General features: G+C 37.9%; 1 protein-coding gene across 2 annotated transcripts; it reads left to right on the top strand.

Annotated features, from left to right (window-relative positions):
* The first annotated feature begins 569 nt into the window (after nt 1–569).
* Nucleotides 570–18,348, top strand: TNFAIP3 (TNF alpha induced protein 3). 2 transcript variants are annotated; one of them, XM_003769493.4, is made up of 9 exons: nt 570–1,004; nt 5,518–5,830; nt 10,320–10,510; nt 11,129–11,276; nt 11,490–11,660; nt 12,295–12,475; nt 13,430–14,337; nt 15,354–15,535; nt 16,374–18,348. In XM_003769493.4, the coding sequence occupies exons 2-9, from the start codon at nt 5,533–5,535 to the stop codon at nt 16,656–16,658; spliced, it is 2,364 nt and encodes a 787-aa protein (XP_003769541.1). In that variant the 5' UTR covers nt 570–1,004; nt 5,518–5,532; the 3' UTR covers nt 16,659–18,348. The 2 variants fall into 2 exon arrangements, with proteins under 2 accessions (XP_003769541.1, XP_012404819.1); XM_012549365.3 differs by having other exon boundaries at nt 571–1,004; nt 15,354–15,550.
* Nucleotides 18,349–19,953: the final 1,605 nt, after the last annotated feature.

Genomic DNA, 19,953 nt, shown 5'->3' with positions numbered 1-19,953 from the left:
GTAAGGACCGATTGCTGGAAAGCTATGATGAAGAAGGAGAAGGCAAAGTGACCCTCTTCTTTAACGCAACAGCCCCCGATGATTCCTGGACAACCCACTCGCTAAATGCGAGCAGCAAGAGCTCTTCCCGATCAATCATCCCACAGACACCCCCGGGGAGGCGGTAATTAGCGGGTGAATGCGAGGGCGGGATCGAGGGTTTTCTTTCTATGTTTCCCCCTCCCTCCACCTTTTTTTTTTTCTTTTCCAAAGTGGGTGATTTTTATTTTTATTTTTTATAGAAAAACGACGGCGAAAAAAAGAACCGTCTCCATTCCCATCACTGCGATTTCCACATGGATGTGACGTTCGGCCCGTGCTTCCGAAATGCCCAGGTTGACTCACGCAGGGACAACCCCGGGTTTGAAGGGTAAGGAATTTCTCCGTCCCTGCGGACTCCGGGCCCCCCGGCCATCCTCGGGGAGCCCCCTGGTGGTCACCAGCCCTCTTGCTGGCTGGCTCTCTTGTGCCTGCCCCGGGCGCCCTTTGCACCCCCTCCCTCCCGCCCCTTGTCCGAGTGCTTTTCTGAGAGCCGCCGCTGGGCGTCACAGTCACATGTCGGAAAGTCCCAGAGCCTAGCTGGAAATCCCCGGGCTGATATTACCCGGCCTAAAAGAAAGGAAAAAAGAGAACTTGCGCAGTCGTTTGCTTCAAGTTCTAGGATCTAGGATTGGAGCTTGCGGGGGTGGAGCAGCTAGGAGAGTAGCCCAGCGGTGGTGGAGAGTCATCTCCAGGAGAAACACTAGCAGCTGCTTCCAGCAAAAACAGCAACAGCAGCAGCTCAGCCCAGGGACCCAGGCCGGCCCGCTGGGACTCCCGCAGCCTTGCAGTGAGAGCCAGCCAGTTACCCCGAGGCTGCCCATGGAGCGTCCCACCGTCCGTGCCCCTACGTCTGTACCCACTCGTCTCGTGCATTGATTAGGGATTTTAGCATTTCGTTGGACGCTCACTCCTGCTTCGCAAAGGTAACTTTTATCTTTCTCTCCTCCTCCCCCAAACCTTCCTGTGAGATACCTGGATACGGGGGGGACGTCTCCAGGGCCAGTGCGAAGCGGCCAGCACGATTCATTGCTAGCCGTGGGTTTGGCACTTGGGTCTGGCCGCACGAATTTGGCACAGACTTTGGCCCAGAGCATTGTTGCTTGACAGCGAGCGGACTGCTTGCAGCTTGAGGTTTTGGGATGGGAAGGGGGGAGGGCAGGCAGCTTGTGCTCGCTGCACAGATGTTGGGGAAGGGTGGGAGTGAGGAGGGAGTGTGCATCTCAGGATCACTCCAGAGCTCTGCGCCTTTAAGATAAAGTAAAATTAATTCGGAGATCTTTAACTGCAAAGGACAGAATGTCATTTGATAACAGCCATTGGATTAAACTGCTTTTAGATGCTATTAAAATTTTGCGCTTAAAAAAAATTGCTGTACTACTCGAAGCAGGGATTCTTCGTTTTCTGCAAAGGGCCACAGAGAATTTGTAGAATCTGGTATTCTCTGTTGTGCAGAATATAAATAAAGGATGATGTATTGGAAATGGCAACAAAACTTTACACTGGGAGTTCTTTCATTTCCCCAGGTATTTTACGATTGTGTAGCACACAGGGTTGACTTTTTTTTTTTTTTTAAATTCCAGCTGTGGAAAAGTTCAGGAGATTTAAATATCTCTGCTCCAGTCCCACCCCTAGGTCAGCTAGCTTTGTCAGGCTTGGTTGTCCCACATCCTGCCACCTGGCCTCTTCAGGAAAGCTTGGGTATTAAGAATGGAGCTTAGCTCCCATGGATTGGTTTGAATCCAAATCTCCCTGCTTCCAGATCTCTTCTCTTAGTGTAACCAATCTGATAAAGTGTTTCAAAAGCCCTGTTCTTTGAGAGCTGTCATTTCACCTGATTAAAGGAAGAGTGATAGCCCTGAAGTCTGAGACTACTGAACAGTGAAAGATTTAAAAGATGCAAACATAAATTTTTAATATTGCCAGAAAAGAAAAAGAATGATTGCCTTTGAGCAAAGGGAGCCACAATTATGCCTTTATGCATTTATTTATTTAAAAAGAGCCAAAAGTCTGTCCCTGCTCTTACAGAGCATGGTCATTTATTAAGCCCTCACTGAGACTAAGACATCATGTTGGCTACTGTGAAGGATTCAAAGAAGATCAAAATATGGTCCAATCAATGATTTATATATTCTTCCAGTTCTGCCTCCAGCTTTTATGATATACAATTTGGGATTTTTGCAGCTTTGGATTTGTGCTTTCCAAAAATGGAACTGGGGTTTTTGTGATAAATAATTCACATATTTCTTTTTTACATATAATTCACATATTTCCATGTCACACATCAAAACACTTGTGCAAAATGGAAAAAAAAAAAAGAAAAGAAAAAGAAAAACCAAAAGGAAAAAAGAGAGGCGACTTCTAGACATGAATAACTTCTAAAGAATTTTGTAGTTCCCAGTGACAGAATTTGGGGAAATTTTTGTGAAATGAGTCAGAGAAATATTACAGAATATCATTTAAAAAACATATTCATAAGACTACTTTCTTCTACAATTATATATAACAAACTTTTTTTTTTTTTGAGGGGAGGGGATATTTATTCTGTAGTTCCATGTGGAGCAAATCCAAAACTGGAAACTTGGAACAGAATTGTTTGTTTCAGTGGATAGTTTTGGAGGATGAAAAGCTATAGTTATGGTTTAGTTGCTTTAGGTTCTTGAATATTGATGTTCGGTGGCTTTATATGGATGTATTTTGGTTCCCAGAATCTAAGGAAGACTAAAACATTTCCCAACTATCCTGGTATTTCCCCAGGTAGTCCCAAAATACCTCTCTTTCTTTATATGACTCCTGGACCTTCAAGAATCACTACACTCTTCCTTATAAATTGTGATTTCTAGGACTAGAAGAAGTAGTGAATAAAAGCAAATCATTTTTCATATTTTTCAGAATATCTTAAAGACCATTTTATGGTTATCCATTTTTAAGTACTCTAAGATTTACAAAGCATTTTTCTCAAAAGTATTCTGTGAGGGAAGTCATGTAAGTATTGTTATTATTATTTTTTTTTTTTAGATGAAGCTAAGATTCAAATAGTGCAAGTGATTTGCACTGGTGATATAAAGAGGAAATTAGGATGCATATCAAGACTCCTCTCTCTAAGGAATTTAGTGCCTTATTTCCCTCTCAGATTAATGAATTTTATAAACACATTTCTGAAGAAGAAATCAAGGACATTTGAAAACCTATTACTACTACACTTGCATTTGGAGCATTGTGTGCCAGTCTTTGCCCTCCTTGTTACTGAGAGAGAAAATCAATCTCATATTTGGCCAAGGGAAGGAAAAATTATTTTCCTAAAGTCACATATAGCAATGTCAAATTGAAATTGAAATTAATCTGAAGAAATTCCATTGGAGAAAATCCTTTCACAATTTATAATAAAGATGATGAAAAAAGTATCAGGGTTCATAGTGATCACTAGAATTTGAAATCCTATAAAGTAGCAGATGTCTGCATTAGTTAATAGTTTATTCCTTTTGATAAACCAAAATAGAAAGCAAGGATCTAGACATCCTTAAGATATATGGTAGGTGGGTTAGTTTTTAGCTTTGGAAGAGTGCAGTGTAAAACTCTTCTTGATACAGTGCCAGATCCAATTCATTCTTGATACATATCTTTGTTATCTTGAAGGTTCAGGAGTCATATAAAGAAAGGGAGATATTTTGGGACTACCCGGGGAAATACCAGGATAACTGGGAAATGTTTAGGGATTTTCTTTGTGTGTGTGTTTTTTTTTAAGTGAGATGTGGTAATGATAGGAAAGGGGGAGCAATGATAATACCTGGTGTTTACCACAATGGCTTGTCAAACAGAATTGGCTTGATAACTGGAATCTAATTTCATCCCAGTTAGAAATTAATCTCTCCTGGTCTCACCCACTTTTCCATCTTTCTTCTATTTTAAGGTGCATCCTTATTAAAGATCTTAAAAACTCTTTCCATTGCCTCTTCAAGGCCTTCATTTTTTTGTACTGTTGATTAGTCATGAAGGTCCCTGGGGGTGAAGCAGAAAGTGGCATGCAGCCACTAGTTGGCATCTGGAGCACAAGCAGCAAATTTTATTGATTTGGAGCTGAGTAATAATTGAACTCCAATTTTAACTATTATAACAGCTTAATTATTATAGACCAAAGTATGTCCTGAGGGATCCTGGAGAGATAGTGAAGCATTATTAACTGGTTACTCGGTATACCAATTTCTAGCGTGTTAAAAATTTGTTTTTGAAAGCAATAATTGTTGCATTCAACACTTTTATTTCTAATACCTAACATCTTACCTAGCATATCATAAATATTTTTGATATTGATTAGGAAGACAGTATGACATACTAAATAAAGTTGAGTCAGGAAGGTTCCTTGGCCCTTGTGTTTCCCTGACTGTTCATCTTGGGCATTAAATCACTTAACCTTCCTCTTCATTTCCTCCTCTATAAATGTAGGCTAATAAACGTTTGATTATAAGAATAACACTTCACAGAGACATTTTTTATCCTTCAAAGTAATAAGGAATAAGGTGGCATAAAGTGTGGTATAATGGAAAAAACACTTATTTTCACCCCAAGGTCTTTAGGTTAAAATCTTTACTGAGTCACTTAAGTGATTATCTGTAAAAAGAAAAAGGATTGGACTAAAAGATTTATCTAAGGTTCTCCCCCACCTAACTCTAAATCTATGATCTCTTTTTTTAAAAAAAAGTCTTAAAAATAAAATATATAATTGCTTTAAATAGTCATGAGAGGGAGGTGGATGTCAGGTATTGTGTTTAAGAGAGATTTTCATCATCAGTGGTTTGATGGCATTGAACCTCAGATTTTGTTATACATGGTTCGCTGAGACCCTAAAAGAAGAGATGATCAATATGTCAGTTGCTTTTATGAAAGCATTGTTTTCACTTTCTATACTAATAAAGGAATAAAAGATTTAAGTTCCAAATGCCAGCAGCTTAGCAGTGATAGGATCTCTTGATTATTACTTGGGGGTGGGTCTATAGACAGCCAGTGATTACACTGAGTTCATAAGAGTTAGCTAATGGGTTATGGTTTAGAGGAGTTAGTTCTCAGTGAACTGCATTCCCCTGCATCAGTCAGAACCAATGATGAGACACAAACTGTGTATCTTTGCTCACAGGAGGGATTGTCTCAACCACAAGCATTACTTAAACATGGGTTATTCCCCTCCTCCTCAAGACCCACTCTCCTCCTTCCTACTCTTGTATAGGTTAATCTTTAAAAGTGATGTAACTTGAAACAATCCAGTGTGAGTAAAGCTTCAGTAGCAACAAGCATCCTGGGAATAGAGGCAACTTGGGATTCAAATCAGTTGTCTCTGTATTAGGGTACTGGCAAGATTCAAACTCTAATTTCCTATGAGTAAATATAGTAGAGCAGCTTTTAAGGCTAGCCTAATTGTTTTTTGTTTTGTTTTTTCTTTCTCAGGTACTCTACAACAACATGGCTGAACAGCAGGTTCTCCCTCAGGCTTTATATCTCAGCAACATGCGAAAAGCTGTGAAGATAAGAGAAAGAACTCCTGAAGATATCATCAAGCCTACCAATGGGATAATTTATCACTTTAAGACCATGCACAGATATACAATGGAGATGTTCAGGACTTGCCAGTTTTGTCCTCAATTCCGGGAGTTTATCCTTGTTGCTCTAATTGACAGAAGCATCCAAAATTCACTAGAAAACCAGAGAAAGCTCAACTGGTGCCGTGAAGTCAGAAAGCTTGTGGCTCTAAAAACAAATGGTGAGTTTGTTAAGGTTCCTTCCAGTCTTCCACGTGGATTTATTTATATGCAATAGCTAAAGCCATTATAATCAAACTAGATGATTCAACTGGCCTGAGAACCTCAAGAAGGCAAGATGTTTTTGTTTTTTGTTGTGCTGTTTTATAAGGTGAATTTTTTTTTCTTTTTCTAATGAAATCTATTAGAGCTTGAAGGGTTAAGAGAATTGGGCCTGTATATTTAAAGTGGTGTGTGACTTTGGGCAAGATTTACCTGGTTTTATACATCCAGGTTACCACCTGTAAAAAAAATGCCTGTCATAGCCCCAGTAAACAAGATTTTAAAGCCCTCCAAACCCTTTCAAAAAAAGATTCATTATTTGCACAAAGCCTGTACTTCAGAGAATATAGTTAATATTCCCTATAAATGTGGGGGGTTTGTGGACTTCAGCATTTTGCCTGCTTTTTTCCTAAACACTGATACTTTAAAAATTTCTAAAGGCAAGCTCTTAACCTTTATTTTGAAGATTCCCCCCCCCCCCCATTCAAGTTCATGGACACCCTGAAATCTTTCTTTTCTTTTCTTTCTTTCTTTCTTTCTTTCTTTCTTTCTTTCTTTCTTTCTTTCTTTCTTTCTTTCTTTCTTTCTTTCTTTCTTCCTTTTCTTTGATTCCTTCCTTCCTTCCTTCCTTCCTTCCTTCCTTCCTTCCTTCCTTCCTTCCTTCCTTCCTTCCTTCCTTCCTTTTCTTTTTCTTTCTATCTATCCTCAGCCTGCAATGCCCAGATTAAGATCTGCTGTTTCAAGATCTCTTTCAGCTTTACATCTACACTCTGATGATTTCTTTCTCTTTTCTTAAGAATTAATACATTTGAGTCAGGTTCCCCCATCCCCATTTTTGAGCTCTTTTCTATTGGCTGTTGCTTATGACCTTTCTTCCTAGCATATTTGATTTCTCCCCCTGCAGGCTACTAATAGAGATGCCCCATTCTCCTTAAAAATCACAGCAGGTTTACCATTTAAAGTTTGTTACTTAGTTTTAAATTATTTCTGGGTAACTTTTACTACTACTTCTTTAAACATGATTTGGTTTATTAGTTGATGTGGATGTAGACATTGCAGTCTGTGGACATGTATTGATGACTGCTAGAGAGCAAAATCAGTGGGGTCCTTATGTCTGGATAAGAAGTTGGAAACACCGTATTTCCTATTGTCAATAATATTGCTAAATCTTGCTGATAAGAATAGATGATTTTGATACTTGCTGACCATTATGAAAAGGCAGTTATCCAGTGATGAAACAGCATTAATATTTGGCGTCTTCAACTGGGGATGTTCCATGAATAAAGACTTTTTAAGAAAATCAACAATAATAACAATAGCTAAATGTATATATTGTACTAAGTAAGGTTAGCAAACCATTTTTTTTAAAATGCATATATTATCACATTTCAAGCTTACAGTCCTTTGGAAATAGGAACTATAGGTATTATTCCCATTTTATAGATGAGAAAATTGAGACTCAGAGAAATTCAGTGATTTCTATAGCTAGTTAAGTATCACAAGCAGTATTTAAGCCTACGTCTTGGCTGACTCCAAAATAATCTCTTTTTATACTCTACACAGGTGATACTGCATTAGTTGTTGTCATAGAGAAAGTGAGATGGATTGTTTACATGGTTCCTAACACAGAATCTGGTAGACACAAATAGTTTTCAGTGGTGATGTTAAGTAGGATTCTAGCCAGGCTGTGGTGTCTCCTGGGAAGTGGTTTTCATTACCTCCCCATTCATTACTAGGAGGGATAGAGTCATAGAAAAGGGTGGGGATTGAGAAGGGGAGTGGCCTTGCAGAATTAGGAGTTTATGAAATACCAAACAATGCTTAGCTGGGAGTACTTTGACCATAGTAGATATCAGCAAATATTAGTGGATTGATTCAGACTTGTTGGTTGTAAAGTAATTCATTTTCTTGAGGAAGAATTGCATGAGAAATGTTTTCTGTTGATTAAAACATTTTCATAATAATTTCCTCATCATAATAATAAACTGGCATTTATTTTAGAAGAGCTACCAATTTACCTGCTTATAGGAGTTTGAGTGGTATTTCCTAGGCAAAGATTTTTTTAAGCTTTTTTTTTTTTAGGTTACATTTGTATATTCTTCTCCTTCCCCCTTGAAAACTCTTTAAAGTCTGAAAAGGGGAGGAAAGATATTCAGGAACAAAAACAAAACAAAACGAACAAATTCCATTTCATATACAACTTTTTATGAACAAGATTTTTTTTTTTACCCCTTAACCCAACTTGTAGGGGAATTATATAAAGTTACTGCATTGTTTGGAAGTGGGGGGAAAGAGTTGGTAGGTGATTCACAATGTTTGCATTTGAGGATATGAGACTAGAGTGAATGAGGAAGGGAGTAGGTGGTATAAAATTGAAACTTCATGCGAAAAATTCCAGCGTCTATTGGCTGCTGCGATTTCACTTGTATAATGAATAGGTCTATTCCAGCTCACCCTAACCACACCCACTTGGAAAGTCCAGTATTCACTTCACAGTTTAAATGTCTACACACCAGAACAAAAAGTACAATAGCAGTTGCTCAATTGCTAGTCAAATAACTTGGCACTGGGGAATTCCAAATGTTACAGAGGGAATTTTGTACTGGTGAGTCTCAATAAAGAACTGAAAGTAAGAACAAGGAAAAAAAAAAAGCCTTATCTTTGCTCTAGATTTTGCAAAGGGGAAATTTCAACAGAATGTAATAGTTGCCACACTTTTGGCCTAGACCAAGACATAAACGATCCTTTTTTCCGTTTATTTGCCTGAATATTTGTTTAGCCAGCCTTGCTGTACAGTATTCATGATTTAAAAACAAACAAACAAATAAGTGAGTGGAAAAAAATGTTAATTTAAGATGTATCTAAATATTTTGAAAAACTTGGTTAGGATGAAAATATCAGGAGATTTCAAAACTATTGGCCTAGCCACATCAGAAAACAGATTATATTGCTTTTAAGTAACTGTGAGCTTCTCAAAGAATGTGATTGCCTCAATTCAGATCAACAAATGAAACACAGATTCAGTGCATTTGTTGTTGAGAGTTTGGGAAAATGCAAGATCTGTATGTAGTTTAAGCTTTTTTCTTTCAAATAGTCCTCAAATAGTGCCTTTTAAAAGATAGTCATATTCACTTTTCTTAGAAATAGTGCATTCAATACTTCAACCCTAATTACTAGGAGCACAGGCTGTTTGACCTAAGGAATTTCAAACCCTTGTTTCCATGACATGTTATGATTTTTAATGAGGAGTTGACCATTTAAATAAGTACTTTACTATTGCTGACAAACTGAGCACCATACCACATTCCTTCAGAGCAGCTTTGTCTTGTCAGCCCTATATTACAAGTGAGAGGAAACTCCCAGCACCAAGGGTAAAGTGCTTTATAGCCAAGTCACTTCAGTGTGAGTCACTTACTACTATCCCAGTCCCATGCCTGGTGAGAAAAGCCAGGATTGCTTCCTGATTGCATGTTTACCCTATGCTTGTTTCCTAGGAGTTGTAAAGCCCAAGTGTCATCGGCCCTGGATGGTGGGATATCAGAATATAAAAGCAGAAAGGGACATAAAAGCATAGTTTGGGATTCATTTCAAGATGCTCTTAGGTATGATAGTGAGACACACAGTTTAGACCCAGTTTTGTCTAGCTCTGCAACTAAATGACTTAGTGAATTCACTTAGCCGGTTTCTTCACTTATAAAATGGGAGATAATGTGGCCTGTAGCACCTTTTTTGAAGGGTTGTCATGAGGATGAAATGAGATTATGTATTTGCTTGGCAAACCCTAAAGCACAGTATTTATATTAAATAAATGCTAAATAAGGAGTCAAAACTTCTTATTTTACAGATGAAGAAACTAAGGTAGCTAGGTGACATGATAGAGCACTGAAGTTGGAATCAGACCCGAGTTCAAATATTGCCTTAGACATTTAACTTGTGTGACTCTGAGCAAGTTAACTTTAACCTTTCTGCCTCGGTTCTGCACCTATAAAATGATAGGACTGAATTCCTTTCACTTATAAAACTGTGTTCCTATAATGACCATAAAGGTTCAATGGTGCTAGAACCCTCCTCCAGTTCTATCTTTACTGCATTCCATTACCTTCATTAAAGATAAATTTTGAATATGCTTTTCATTAAATAGGAATCCCCCACAAAAATAAAGCAAAACAAAAAGCAATCCTCCCCCTTCACTATTCTAACTGTAAAATTTAGCCATGATGTTGAGGAAGATAATTTAAATAGTAGCACAGCAAATGGCGTGCATATAGTTAAGTAAATGCTTTGTTCAAGTAATTGATTAACATCCAGTTGATTTGTCCTGGAAAGCATTCACTAGGCTTTCTAAACAAATTCTTTTTGCTTTCTTGCTTCTACTTCCCTTCTCATCATTTATAATGTTAATTATAAATGTTATAAATGTTAATAAGATGTACCTGCTCTTTTCTACAGGTGATGGGAATTGCCTCATGCATGCTACCTCTCAGTACATGTGGGGTGTTCAAGACACTGACTTGGTCTTGAGGAAGGCACTATACAGCACTCTGAAAGAAACCGACATCCGCAACTTCAAATTCCGTTGGCAGCTGGAGTCTCTGAAATCCCAAGAATTTGTGGAAACAGGCCTCCGTTATGACACCAGGGTAAGAAGATAATGGTCAAACAAAGTGTGCTCCTTGGGAAATACAAAGAAGTTAATTCTCTGGGTATGTTTGAGGGATTGGAAGGCAGAGCAGGCACAGTTGTCACAAATGACCTTGTGTTGGCCAAATCCCTGCTGGGTATCTCTCTTATAAGAAAAGAATCTCTGAGGGTGACTTTTTTTTTTCAGGAGCCACTCCTGGTTTTCATGTGTCATTGCCCTTATATTCATTATTGAGGCAGTGAGTCAGATTCAGGCATGTATGTATAATCCAACTCATCTCTCTCCAAATCACGAGTATGGAATTTTTGTGGACAATCTGGATGAAGGTTTTTAATTTTATGTCACTTCAAGATTTTTTAGTCAAAGATGTCCCCAGCTTTCCTCACAGCTCCATAAGTAGCTTCAGTTTTGAGTTTGAATTATAATGGGAAAAGTCACCAAAACAAAAAATGGGGGAGGAGGAAAGGGGCATAAAAAGAAAGACATTATTAGGTTATTTAGATGATTTTTTAGAGAAGAGAGAAAATAAAACTGAATGGTACAGATGAATAGATCTAAACTGGGATGAAGGAGGGGGAAAGACAAATTACATTTTACCTTTTTATTTTTTCCTTAGAATTGGAATGAGGAGTGGGACAATCTTATCAAAATGGCATCCACAGATACATCTGTGGCCCGGGGTGGACTTCAGTATCATTCACTTGAAGAAATCCATGTATTTGTTCTTTCTAACATCCTCAGAAGGCCAATTATTATTATTGCAGGTAAGAGTAACATGATTTCAGTTGAGGTGTTTCATCTGGTGTACATTTTAATCATTATACATTGAAGCACTTCTCTGCTATCAAGTTTTCATCTGTAGAATGCAGTCCAAAATTTTACTGCATTTCTTATGATGGACAAGCAGGGAATAATTGAAAGGAATTTGGTGTGGATAATTCTCAGTGGATCATTTTTCCCCCTCTTTCTCTATACAGACAAAATGCTGAGAAGCTTAGAATCTGGTTCCAATTTTGCTCCTTTGAAAGTTGGTGGAATATATTTGCCTCTCCATTGGCCTGCCCAGGAATGTTATAGATATCCCATCGTCCTTGGTTATGACAGTCAGCACTTTGCACCACTTGTTACTCTAAAGAACAGCGGACCAGGTAGGAAAATTAAACTATGACTTAAATTCAGCTTATTTTAGATATTGGTGCTAATCATCTCCATTTGTATTTAGAGTTTTTGCATTCCTAATTTAAATAAAATTATGTCTTTCAAAAGGTTTTTATCAATTGTCACATATCAGGTAAATGTAATGTTAGCTTTACCTAAAACCAGTGAAGTATTTGTATAAGAGTTAGAATTCTTTAAATTATACTCCTGTTAGTATTCTGAGTGCTCAAGGTAAACAGAATGGAGGAACTGTAGTCTTTTTTTTTTTTTTTTGCCAACTAAATGATGATTTAGATTTTAGGTAACACTCTTCTGGACTTTCCCCTGCCCCCTCCCCCAATCTGTTCATGGTATCATTCCTATTCATGGTTTCATGTAACAAAAGCTAGACGGAATCTCAGAGGTCATGTAGTCCAACCCCCTCATATTACAGTTGAAAAAACTGCCCAGAAAGTTGTGACTTGTCTAAAATCCTATGGTAAGAATTTGGACTCAGGTTCTCTAGCTTTGATTCAGCACTCTTTTTTCATTTACTTATTATTCAGAAATGTACTTAGCATGTTTTTTTATTTCAGGCACTCTCATTTAGTAGAGTAAAACATCCACATATCATTTTCTCCTCAGAAATCAGAGCTGTTCCACTTGTTCACAGAGAAAAAGGAAGGTTTGAGGACTTGAAAGTTCATTTCCTAACAGAGCCAGAAGCAGAGATGAAGGAGAAGTTACTGAAAGAGTACTTGACTGTGGTAGAAATCCCTGTGCAAGGCTGGGACCATGGGACAATTCATTTAATCAATGCTGCAAAGTAAGTAACTTCCTGTGTATTGTAGTTTTTGTTTTTTGTTTTTTTAGCATTTTTACACTTTATCCTAAAACAATACTCCACTAGCCTTCCACCTGAAACTGAGTCTTAGCTTTGTTGGAATCTCCTTTAGGAGATTATTGGAACCTCCACTGGGAAATAAAATGAGGACTGACCCATTGCCTTCTTTTGGAGGTATAAATAAATTAGGAATACCATATGATTGATTTTTAAACTTAGATTCAGGAAGTACACACCAGTTTCAGATAGCACATTAGAGCAAGAATCACTATTTTAAATAAACCAAATTTGGCTAAATGAATATATCATAAATTTAGAGCTTGAAGAAGACTTATGGAAGAAGACTTGAAGAAGTTCTCTCTTCTAATCCCATTTTTGTTGTTATTCAGTCGCTTCAGTGATGTCCAATTTTGGGGGTTTTCTTGGCAAATATACTAGAGTAGTTTGCCATTTCCTTCTCCAGCTGAATTTCACAGATGAGGAAATTGAGGTAAACAGTGTCAAGTGTCTTGTCCAGATTCATACAGATATCAAAAGTCTTTAGCTAGATCTGACTCTTGAGTTCGGGCCTAGCACTGTATCCATATACCACCTAGCTTCTCATTTTACAAATGAGCAAACTGAGTCCCAGAAAGTGACTTGTGAAATGGCAGAGCAGTGATACGGTATTTCATATAAGGAAAGGATAGTTTCTTCTAAGAAGGCTATCCATTTTATATATATATATATATATATATATATATATATATATATGACTCTACTATACTTGTCAATGGATTAATTGGGGGGAGGGGAGGGGTATCCATGGCAATTTGGAAAAGAAGGTCCTTTAATAAAAGTTCAGTTGTATAATGCTTATCTTGCCAAATTTCCTGTCTTGATTCTTGCCCCACAGGTCAGTGTTGTAAATGCTGTCCCACTTTTCTTGGTCTCTAGGTTGGATGAAGCTAACTTACCCAAAGAGATCAATCTGGTAGAAGACTACTTTGAGCTTGTTCAGCACGAATATAAGAAATGGCAAGAGAACACTGAACTGAATCATGGAGAAGCCCATGCTAGGAATGGGCTAGAACCCCACCTGCCCCAGTTTTCCCTCATGGAAGTCAAATGTGAAACCCCAAATTGTCCTTTCTTCATGTCCGTAAACACACAGCCTTTTTGCCATGAATGCTTTGAAAGGCGGCAAAATACACAAAATAAACCCAGAAAACAGAACTCTAAACCAGGGGTGGAGAAACTCAAGGGGATAGGACTTGGTGAAGCTTGTGAACCCACAGGGTGGAAGCCTGAGGAATTGCCAGCAATGGGGCCTCACTCTGCACCCCCAACTGCTCCCAGCCTCTTTCTATTTAGTGAAACAACCGCCATGAAATGCAAAAACCCTGGATGTCCCTTCACCTTGAATGTGCAACATAATGGCTTCTGTGAACGGTGCCATAATACTCGGCAACTCAATCCTGGCTGTGACCTAAGCAACCATCGCCATTTGGATACTGGGAAGTGCCAGGCCTGTCATCAGGATGTCACCAGGACCTTTAATGGGATTTGTAGTACTTGCTTCAAAAGGACTACAGAGTCTTCCCCTATCACCAGCTCCAGTTTTCCTCCTTCCTGCCATCAGAGATCATTCTCTGATCCCTCGCAGCTGAGCCAGAGTATCCATCAACATCCTTGCCACAGAACTGGTCATGAGGCCGCTTCTGGGACCATCTCCCAGTCTGGGCGAAACCTGGAGAACAGGACTGGAACCAGTAAATGCCGAAAAGCTGGCTGCATGTACTTTGGGACACCGGAAAACCAAGGCTTTTGCACTCTGTGTTTTATCGAATATCGAGAAAATAAACGTAAGTGGAACGATATATCTGAGATACCATTTTTCAAAAAAAAAAAAAAGCTGTCATTTATGTAATATTTTAAAATTTGCAAAGTATTTCACATGCAGCAAGTAGCTTTGACAGAGATAGTCTTTCTTTGCCAAAAATACTGCGACCCGGAGAAAGCGAAACATTCTAGGGGACAGGCAGGCATGAGTGACGGTATACAAGATGACCTATTAAATTCTGTTTTGGCTGAATTCAAGGAAGCAGTAGAAACTTGGGAGTAGAAGGGGAGCAGAAAGGTGATATTCTATTAGCCTAACTGGAAAATGGGAAATGAATTTGCAATGAGTTTCTTGAACTTCAACAGTGGGAAAGTGATTCTGATTCTAATTAAAATTATTCTTTTGAAAAACAATAGTTCCACATTGTTAGCCATGTATTACCATTCGAATGTGTACCTTATATATTAAGAAGAAACATGTGCATTGTCTTCAAAAAAATAATGATCGTAGTGTAAGAGAGTTATTACCAGGTCCAAAGTACTACATAAATAATATCATGAGAATAAGAATGAAAACACATTAGTGTGATAGAAAATATTATCCCTTTTCTCTCTTTTGTGATTTCATCCTGTCTGATGATTTGATAAAGTTTCTATCCAGAGAATACTCAGAAGGAAGAAGGTACTACATGATGGCTTATGAATTTGGTCAGTTCTCGTTGTCCTCCTCCCTGATTATTTTTGAATATCTGGAGGACATGGAGAAGCCTTTTAGAAATCTTTTTCTTTAAAAAGCTTTCTGTACTTTGGCAAAAAAGAAAGCATTCATTTAAGAAAACAGAATGTTCCAATTAGAGTATTTATCCTTTTTTATTGGTGGTAGTGGGGAGGAAGGATGCTATCTAACTACAAATGGCAATACTCTGTTTTTATTTTTTCTGAGCTTCTACTCTGCATTTAGAGTTGATTTAATTTTGTAATCTCCACATCTTCATAACTGCTTAGTTGCCTATACTGATTCACATATATTTCATTCCAGGTGACCTCCCTGCTTCTGGTCAGACTGATCCTTCAGCCTCCAGGTTCCAGAATGCCATTCCTTGTCTAGGGAGAGAATGTGGCACCCTAGGCAGTACCTTGTTTGAGGGATACTGTCAGAAATGTTTCATTGAAGCCCAGAACCTGAGATTTCGTGAAGCGAAAAGGACTGAAGAACAGCTGGTGAGACAATCAGAGGTATATAAGACATGGTAGCCAGCCCTACCACACATGTGTGATCATTAGGGTCGTATACTTTCTTTCCAAAGTAATAAGTAGACCTTGCCAAAGAGTTCCAGAGAGAGAAAGAGAGAGAGAGAGAGAAAAGAAGGAAGGAAGGAAGGAAATAAGCCATAATATTTATATATGTGGAGCTTTCTAAATACATGATATGGCATTCCAAGATAATTCAAATTGAATCCATTAAATTGGGGCAGAATTCTCAATGACTGGCTAATGCAGATGCTTCCTAATTGGAATGGCAAGGGGTAAAGGCACTGGTTGTGAAGTAACTTTCAAAATTACAGACATGTGCTTATGAGAAAAAATAACTTTATTAATCAGAAAATAAGCTCAGGTTTTTATGTGACCCACAATCATTGAGGGGAATGAGGGTGTTAAGAGTTTTTTAGTGTGGCCCTGCTATGGTATTGGTCTTTCTGTGTGTGACAGAGAGATAAAAGTATAATAAAATTATGTAAAGCAACAAACTCTTTCCCCCCTACTCTTTCCCCAATAGTTACAGCTTGGCAAGATTTGTGCTACAATTAGTGATCTGAGGAAATCAGCTCAACCTTATTAAAATCTCTCTTTTTCTTGTACTTAAAAGGTGGAACTTTTATACTTTCCCCCCTTTAAAGACCTTGACATGAAAATCAACCTATGAGTATTTTTTCACATTTTTTTCCTGGGAAAGATAATAGCATTGATAAATTAAGTGTCCCAGAAAAAAATATCAAGTGAATTTTGTTTCTTTCTTGGACTTTGCAAACTGACCATTCTTTTGAATTTTTCTTTTCAGAGATCCAACCAGTGCCGGGACATTCAGCGAACAATCCAGAGCTCTCAGAGAAAAAAATGTGCAAAAGCAACATGTAAGAACTTTGTGGCCCACAGAGGGGAAGAACTGTGTCCAGAGTGCCAGCGACATAACCAGCGACTGGGGCCTGGCATCCCTAGGGGAGAGCCCATTAAGGAAGAGGTGCCTAAGCAACGTTGCCGAGCCCCAGCCTGTGATCACTTTGGCAATACCAAGTGTAATGGGTACTGCAATGAATGCTATCAGTTCAAACAGCTATATGGCTAACCAGAAAGAGCAGGACCACCTCCCAGATGTGAAAGAGTATTTTTTTTTTTTTTGGCCAAAATGGTGCTACCTTGTGTACATTTGGCTGTTTCACTGGGGCTTGCCCCTAGAATCAGGTTTTAGCATATAGAGTAGGCTTTTAACCGGGGATCTGGCAGCAACAATGTTCACCTGAGGAACAGTGAGTCCTAGGGCATCTCTAGAAAAACTTACCTCTTGCCCTAAGATATAAAGTCTTGTGTTTGGCAGTTGTTGCTTTCAAGGATCATCTCAAGGTCACTCCCTCTCTATGAGTTCATCTACATTCTAACATCTGGAGACATGGAGAAATCTGGAATGCCCGCTGTACCAGGACACAAAACTTGTATTTTTGGGTGCGAATACCTCTTTCTCACCTTGTGAGCTCTGTCTGATGTCAGAGGGCAAAGATACATATTGGAAGGCACACAGAATGATGAACCCCTTTTTGCCTTAACTCCCAGCTCAGGATGTCTCATGGACACAGGGCTTGGAATCAGGAAAACTCTTTTCTGAGTTCAGTCCATATTCAGATACTTGCCAGCTGTGTACCTTATTTGCTTTCATTTCCTCATCTGTCTAATGTGCTGGAGAAGGAAATGGGCAGACTATTTCAGTATGTTTGCTAAGAAAACCCCCAGTGGGGTCATGGAGAGTTGGACATGACTACATAACAACAGTATGTCTCCTGGATGTGAACCTGGATTCTCCTGGTGAGGAAAATCTTCCAAGGGATGCTCAAGCAAGCTCAGGGGGGAAATGTCTAAAAGGAGAGACCGGAGTATGACAGTATTCTTTTATCTGCTGGTTCCTTTCCCATGGGACATGACAGAAGCAGACCTGTTCATGGATTCTGAAATCCATCATTCAATAGCTGCTGAATCTAAGTGACAAGGAAAAGTCAGCACTGAAAAAACAAGCTGCTCTTTTTTCCCTTAATATGCACCTTTCAAAAGACAGAACTTTGGGGGGAAGGGGATATGACATAACCGTTTTTATTTATCTGCTGTCCTCATCTTTAAAAGCAAATGACATGATCTGAAGTGTGAATGTCAATTGTGTACATATATAATTAACTTGGGATCATATATCTAGATCTGGAAAAGACCTCAGAGGTGACCTAATCCAACTCTTTGATTATACACATGTGGAAACTGAGTTCCAGAGACTCAAAATTAGATAAGAAGTATAAAAAGCAAGATTTGGACTTACATCCTCTGACTCCAGAGCTAGTCATATGTCCTTATATTATATATGAGGGATTATTTTATAATTGAATTATATATTAACCTAGTGATAGAACAGAAAAAAAAATATGTAATAACCTGTTTTTTTGGTTGTCGTTTGGGCACAACGTGCACAGCTTGTAAAAAAAAAAAAAAAAACCAGACTTGCTACCTTTTTCCAAAGGAGTAAAAACTAAGATTATTCTTTATAATTGTTGATATGTTTTCTTGAGATTTACCTTATTTATTTTATTATAAACTTCTTGGTTATTTAAGTGTACATTTCTTCTGCTATTTGTAAAATATTAGAGTTTCTTTTTTGAGTTATACATTCATTCCAGTTCACATTGTGGAGTTTGGATTATTCCACTGTGAGAATGTCTGTCTCTTAAAAACACTTTGATTTCCTCCTGACAAAAAAGGGGAATAAATAAAAATTAAATTAATTTTGACTTCACTGTAATTCTTTTGGGACAACTGCCAGGGTTTCTTTCCCCTAGCTGCAATAAGAGGAAACTGGCTCATAATCTGAAATGAGATTGGGATGGGGTTAGAAAATTTGTCAGGAATTGGGTAGCATACTGTCATGAACCATTAATGATTATTTCTTTGTGGCTGCTTCCTGAAGGAATAGGTAGAGAGTCCTCATCTCCAAGGAAAGAGGTACATAGATAGATCAGAAATGAAACCATCTGGTTTCAGGTGTAGTCAAGGAAGACGTTTCTAAGTCCCACTTGTATCAACTCATTTTTAAAAAATTATATAGCTTTTTATTTACAAGATATATGCATAGGCAATTTTTCAGCACTGAAAGTTGCAAATCTTTTTGTTCCAACTTTTCTCCTCCTTCCCCGTCTCCCCTCCCCCACATGGCAGGTTGACCAATACATGTTAAATATGTTAAAGTATAAGTCAAATACAATATATGTATACATGTCCATATAGTTATTTTGGTATACAAAAAGAATTGGACTTTGAAATAGTGTACAATTTGCCTGTGAAAGAAATCAAAAATGCAGGTGAACAAAAATAGAGGGATTGGGAATTCTATGTAGTGATTCATAGTCATCTCCCAAAGTTCTTTCCCTGGGTGTAGCTGGTTCAGTTCATTACTGCTCTATTGGAACTGATTTAGTTCATCTTCATTGTTGAAGAGGGCCACGTCCATCAGAATTGATCATCATATAGTATTGTTGTTAAAGTATATAATGATTTTCTGGTCCTGCTCATTTCACTCAGCATCAGTTCATGTAAGTCTCTTCAGTTCATGTAAGTCTCTCCAGGCCTCTCTGAAATCATCCTACTGGTCATTTCTTACAGAACAATAATATTCCATAATATTCATATACCACAATTTCCATTCTCCAATTGATGAGCATCCACTCAGTTTCCAGTTTCTGGCCACTACAAAGAGGGCTGCCACAAACTTTCTTGCACATACAGGTCCCTTTCCCTTCTTTAAAATCTCTTCGGGATATAAGCTCAGTAATAATATTGCTGGATCAAAGGGTATGCACAGTTTATCAATTCATTTTTCCATTGTTATTATCTCATAGTCACATCTGCTCCCATAAAGGGGAAATGAAATTTCCCTAGTGCTAAAGATTATCATGTATATTTTTGCTCTAGAATTCCAAGTTAAAAATATGTGGGTAGACCATGCCCTCAGACAAGTCTTATTTATAAAGACACACATATACTTTGATTTTCTTGAGTAATTGGCACTGGTGGAAGTTTCTTTGCCATTTTTTTTCAGTTTCTTCGCAAAAAAACAAAAACTAAAACATAAAAACAAGAATCCCAATTATGTCCTCTTGTGTTCATTTGACTTAATATTTTATTATTATTTTTCATTTGTAAAGCTTTTAATTGTTAATATCAAAAAAGTTCAATATGAAATATGAAAAATAGGTGAAATTTGCACATTTAGAATTACACTAGAATGCACATTTAACTTTTTAAAATTCTTTTGCTTTTAATAAGTAAATGTAGCTTTTCAGAAAAGTCTATTTTAAAAAATAAATTATTGGAGCAGAATACTCCTCCAATTG

This window comes from Sarcophilus harrisii, chromosome 4 (assembly GCF_902635505.1).
Source record: "Sarcophilus harrisii chromosome 4, mSarHar1.11, whole genome shotgun sequence".
In the NCBI taxonomy this organism is placed as follows: Eukaryota; Metazoa; Chordata; class Mammalia; order Dasyuromorphia; family Dasyuridae; genus Sarcophilus; species Sarcophilus harrisii.
Note: the sequence above shows the minus strand (reverse complement) of the source record. Positions and strands in the feature narration are given on the sequence as shown.

Excerpts from the sequence above, each read along its gene's own strand:
- TNFAIP3 (XM_012549365.3), top strand. The coding sequence starts at position 5,533 with ATGGCTGAACAGCAGGTTCTCCCTCAGGCTTTATATCTCAGCAACATG. Across the intron at positions 5,831-10,319 it reads TGTGGCTCTAAAAACAAATG|GTGATGGGAATTGCCTCATG; the intron begins GTGAGTTTGTTA and ends TCTTTTCTACAG. Across the intron at positions 10,511-11,128 it reads GCCTCCGTTATGACACCAGG|AATTGGAATGAGGAGTGGGA; the intron begins GTAAGAAGATAA and ends TTTTTTCCTTAG.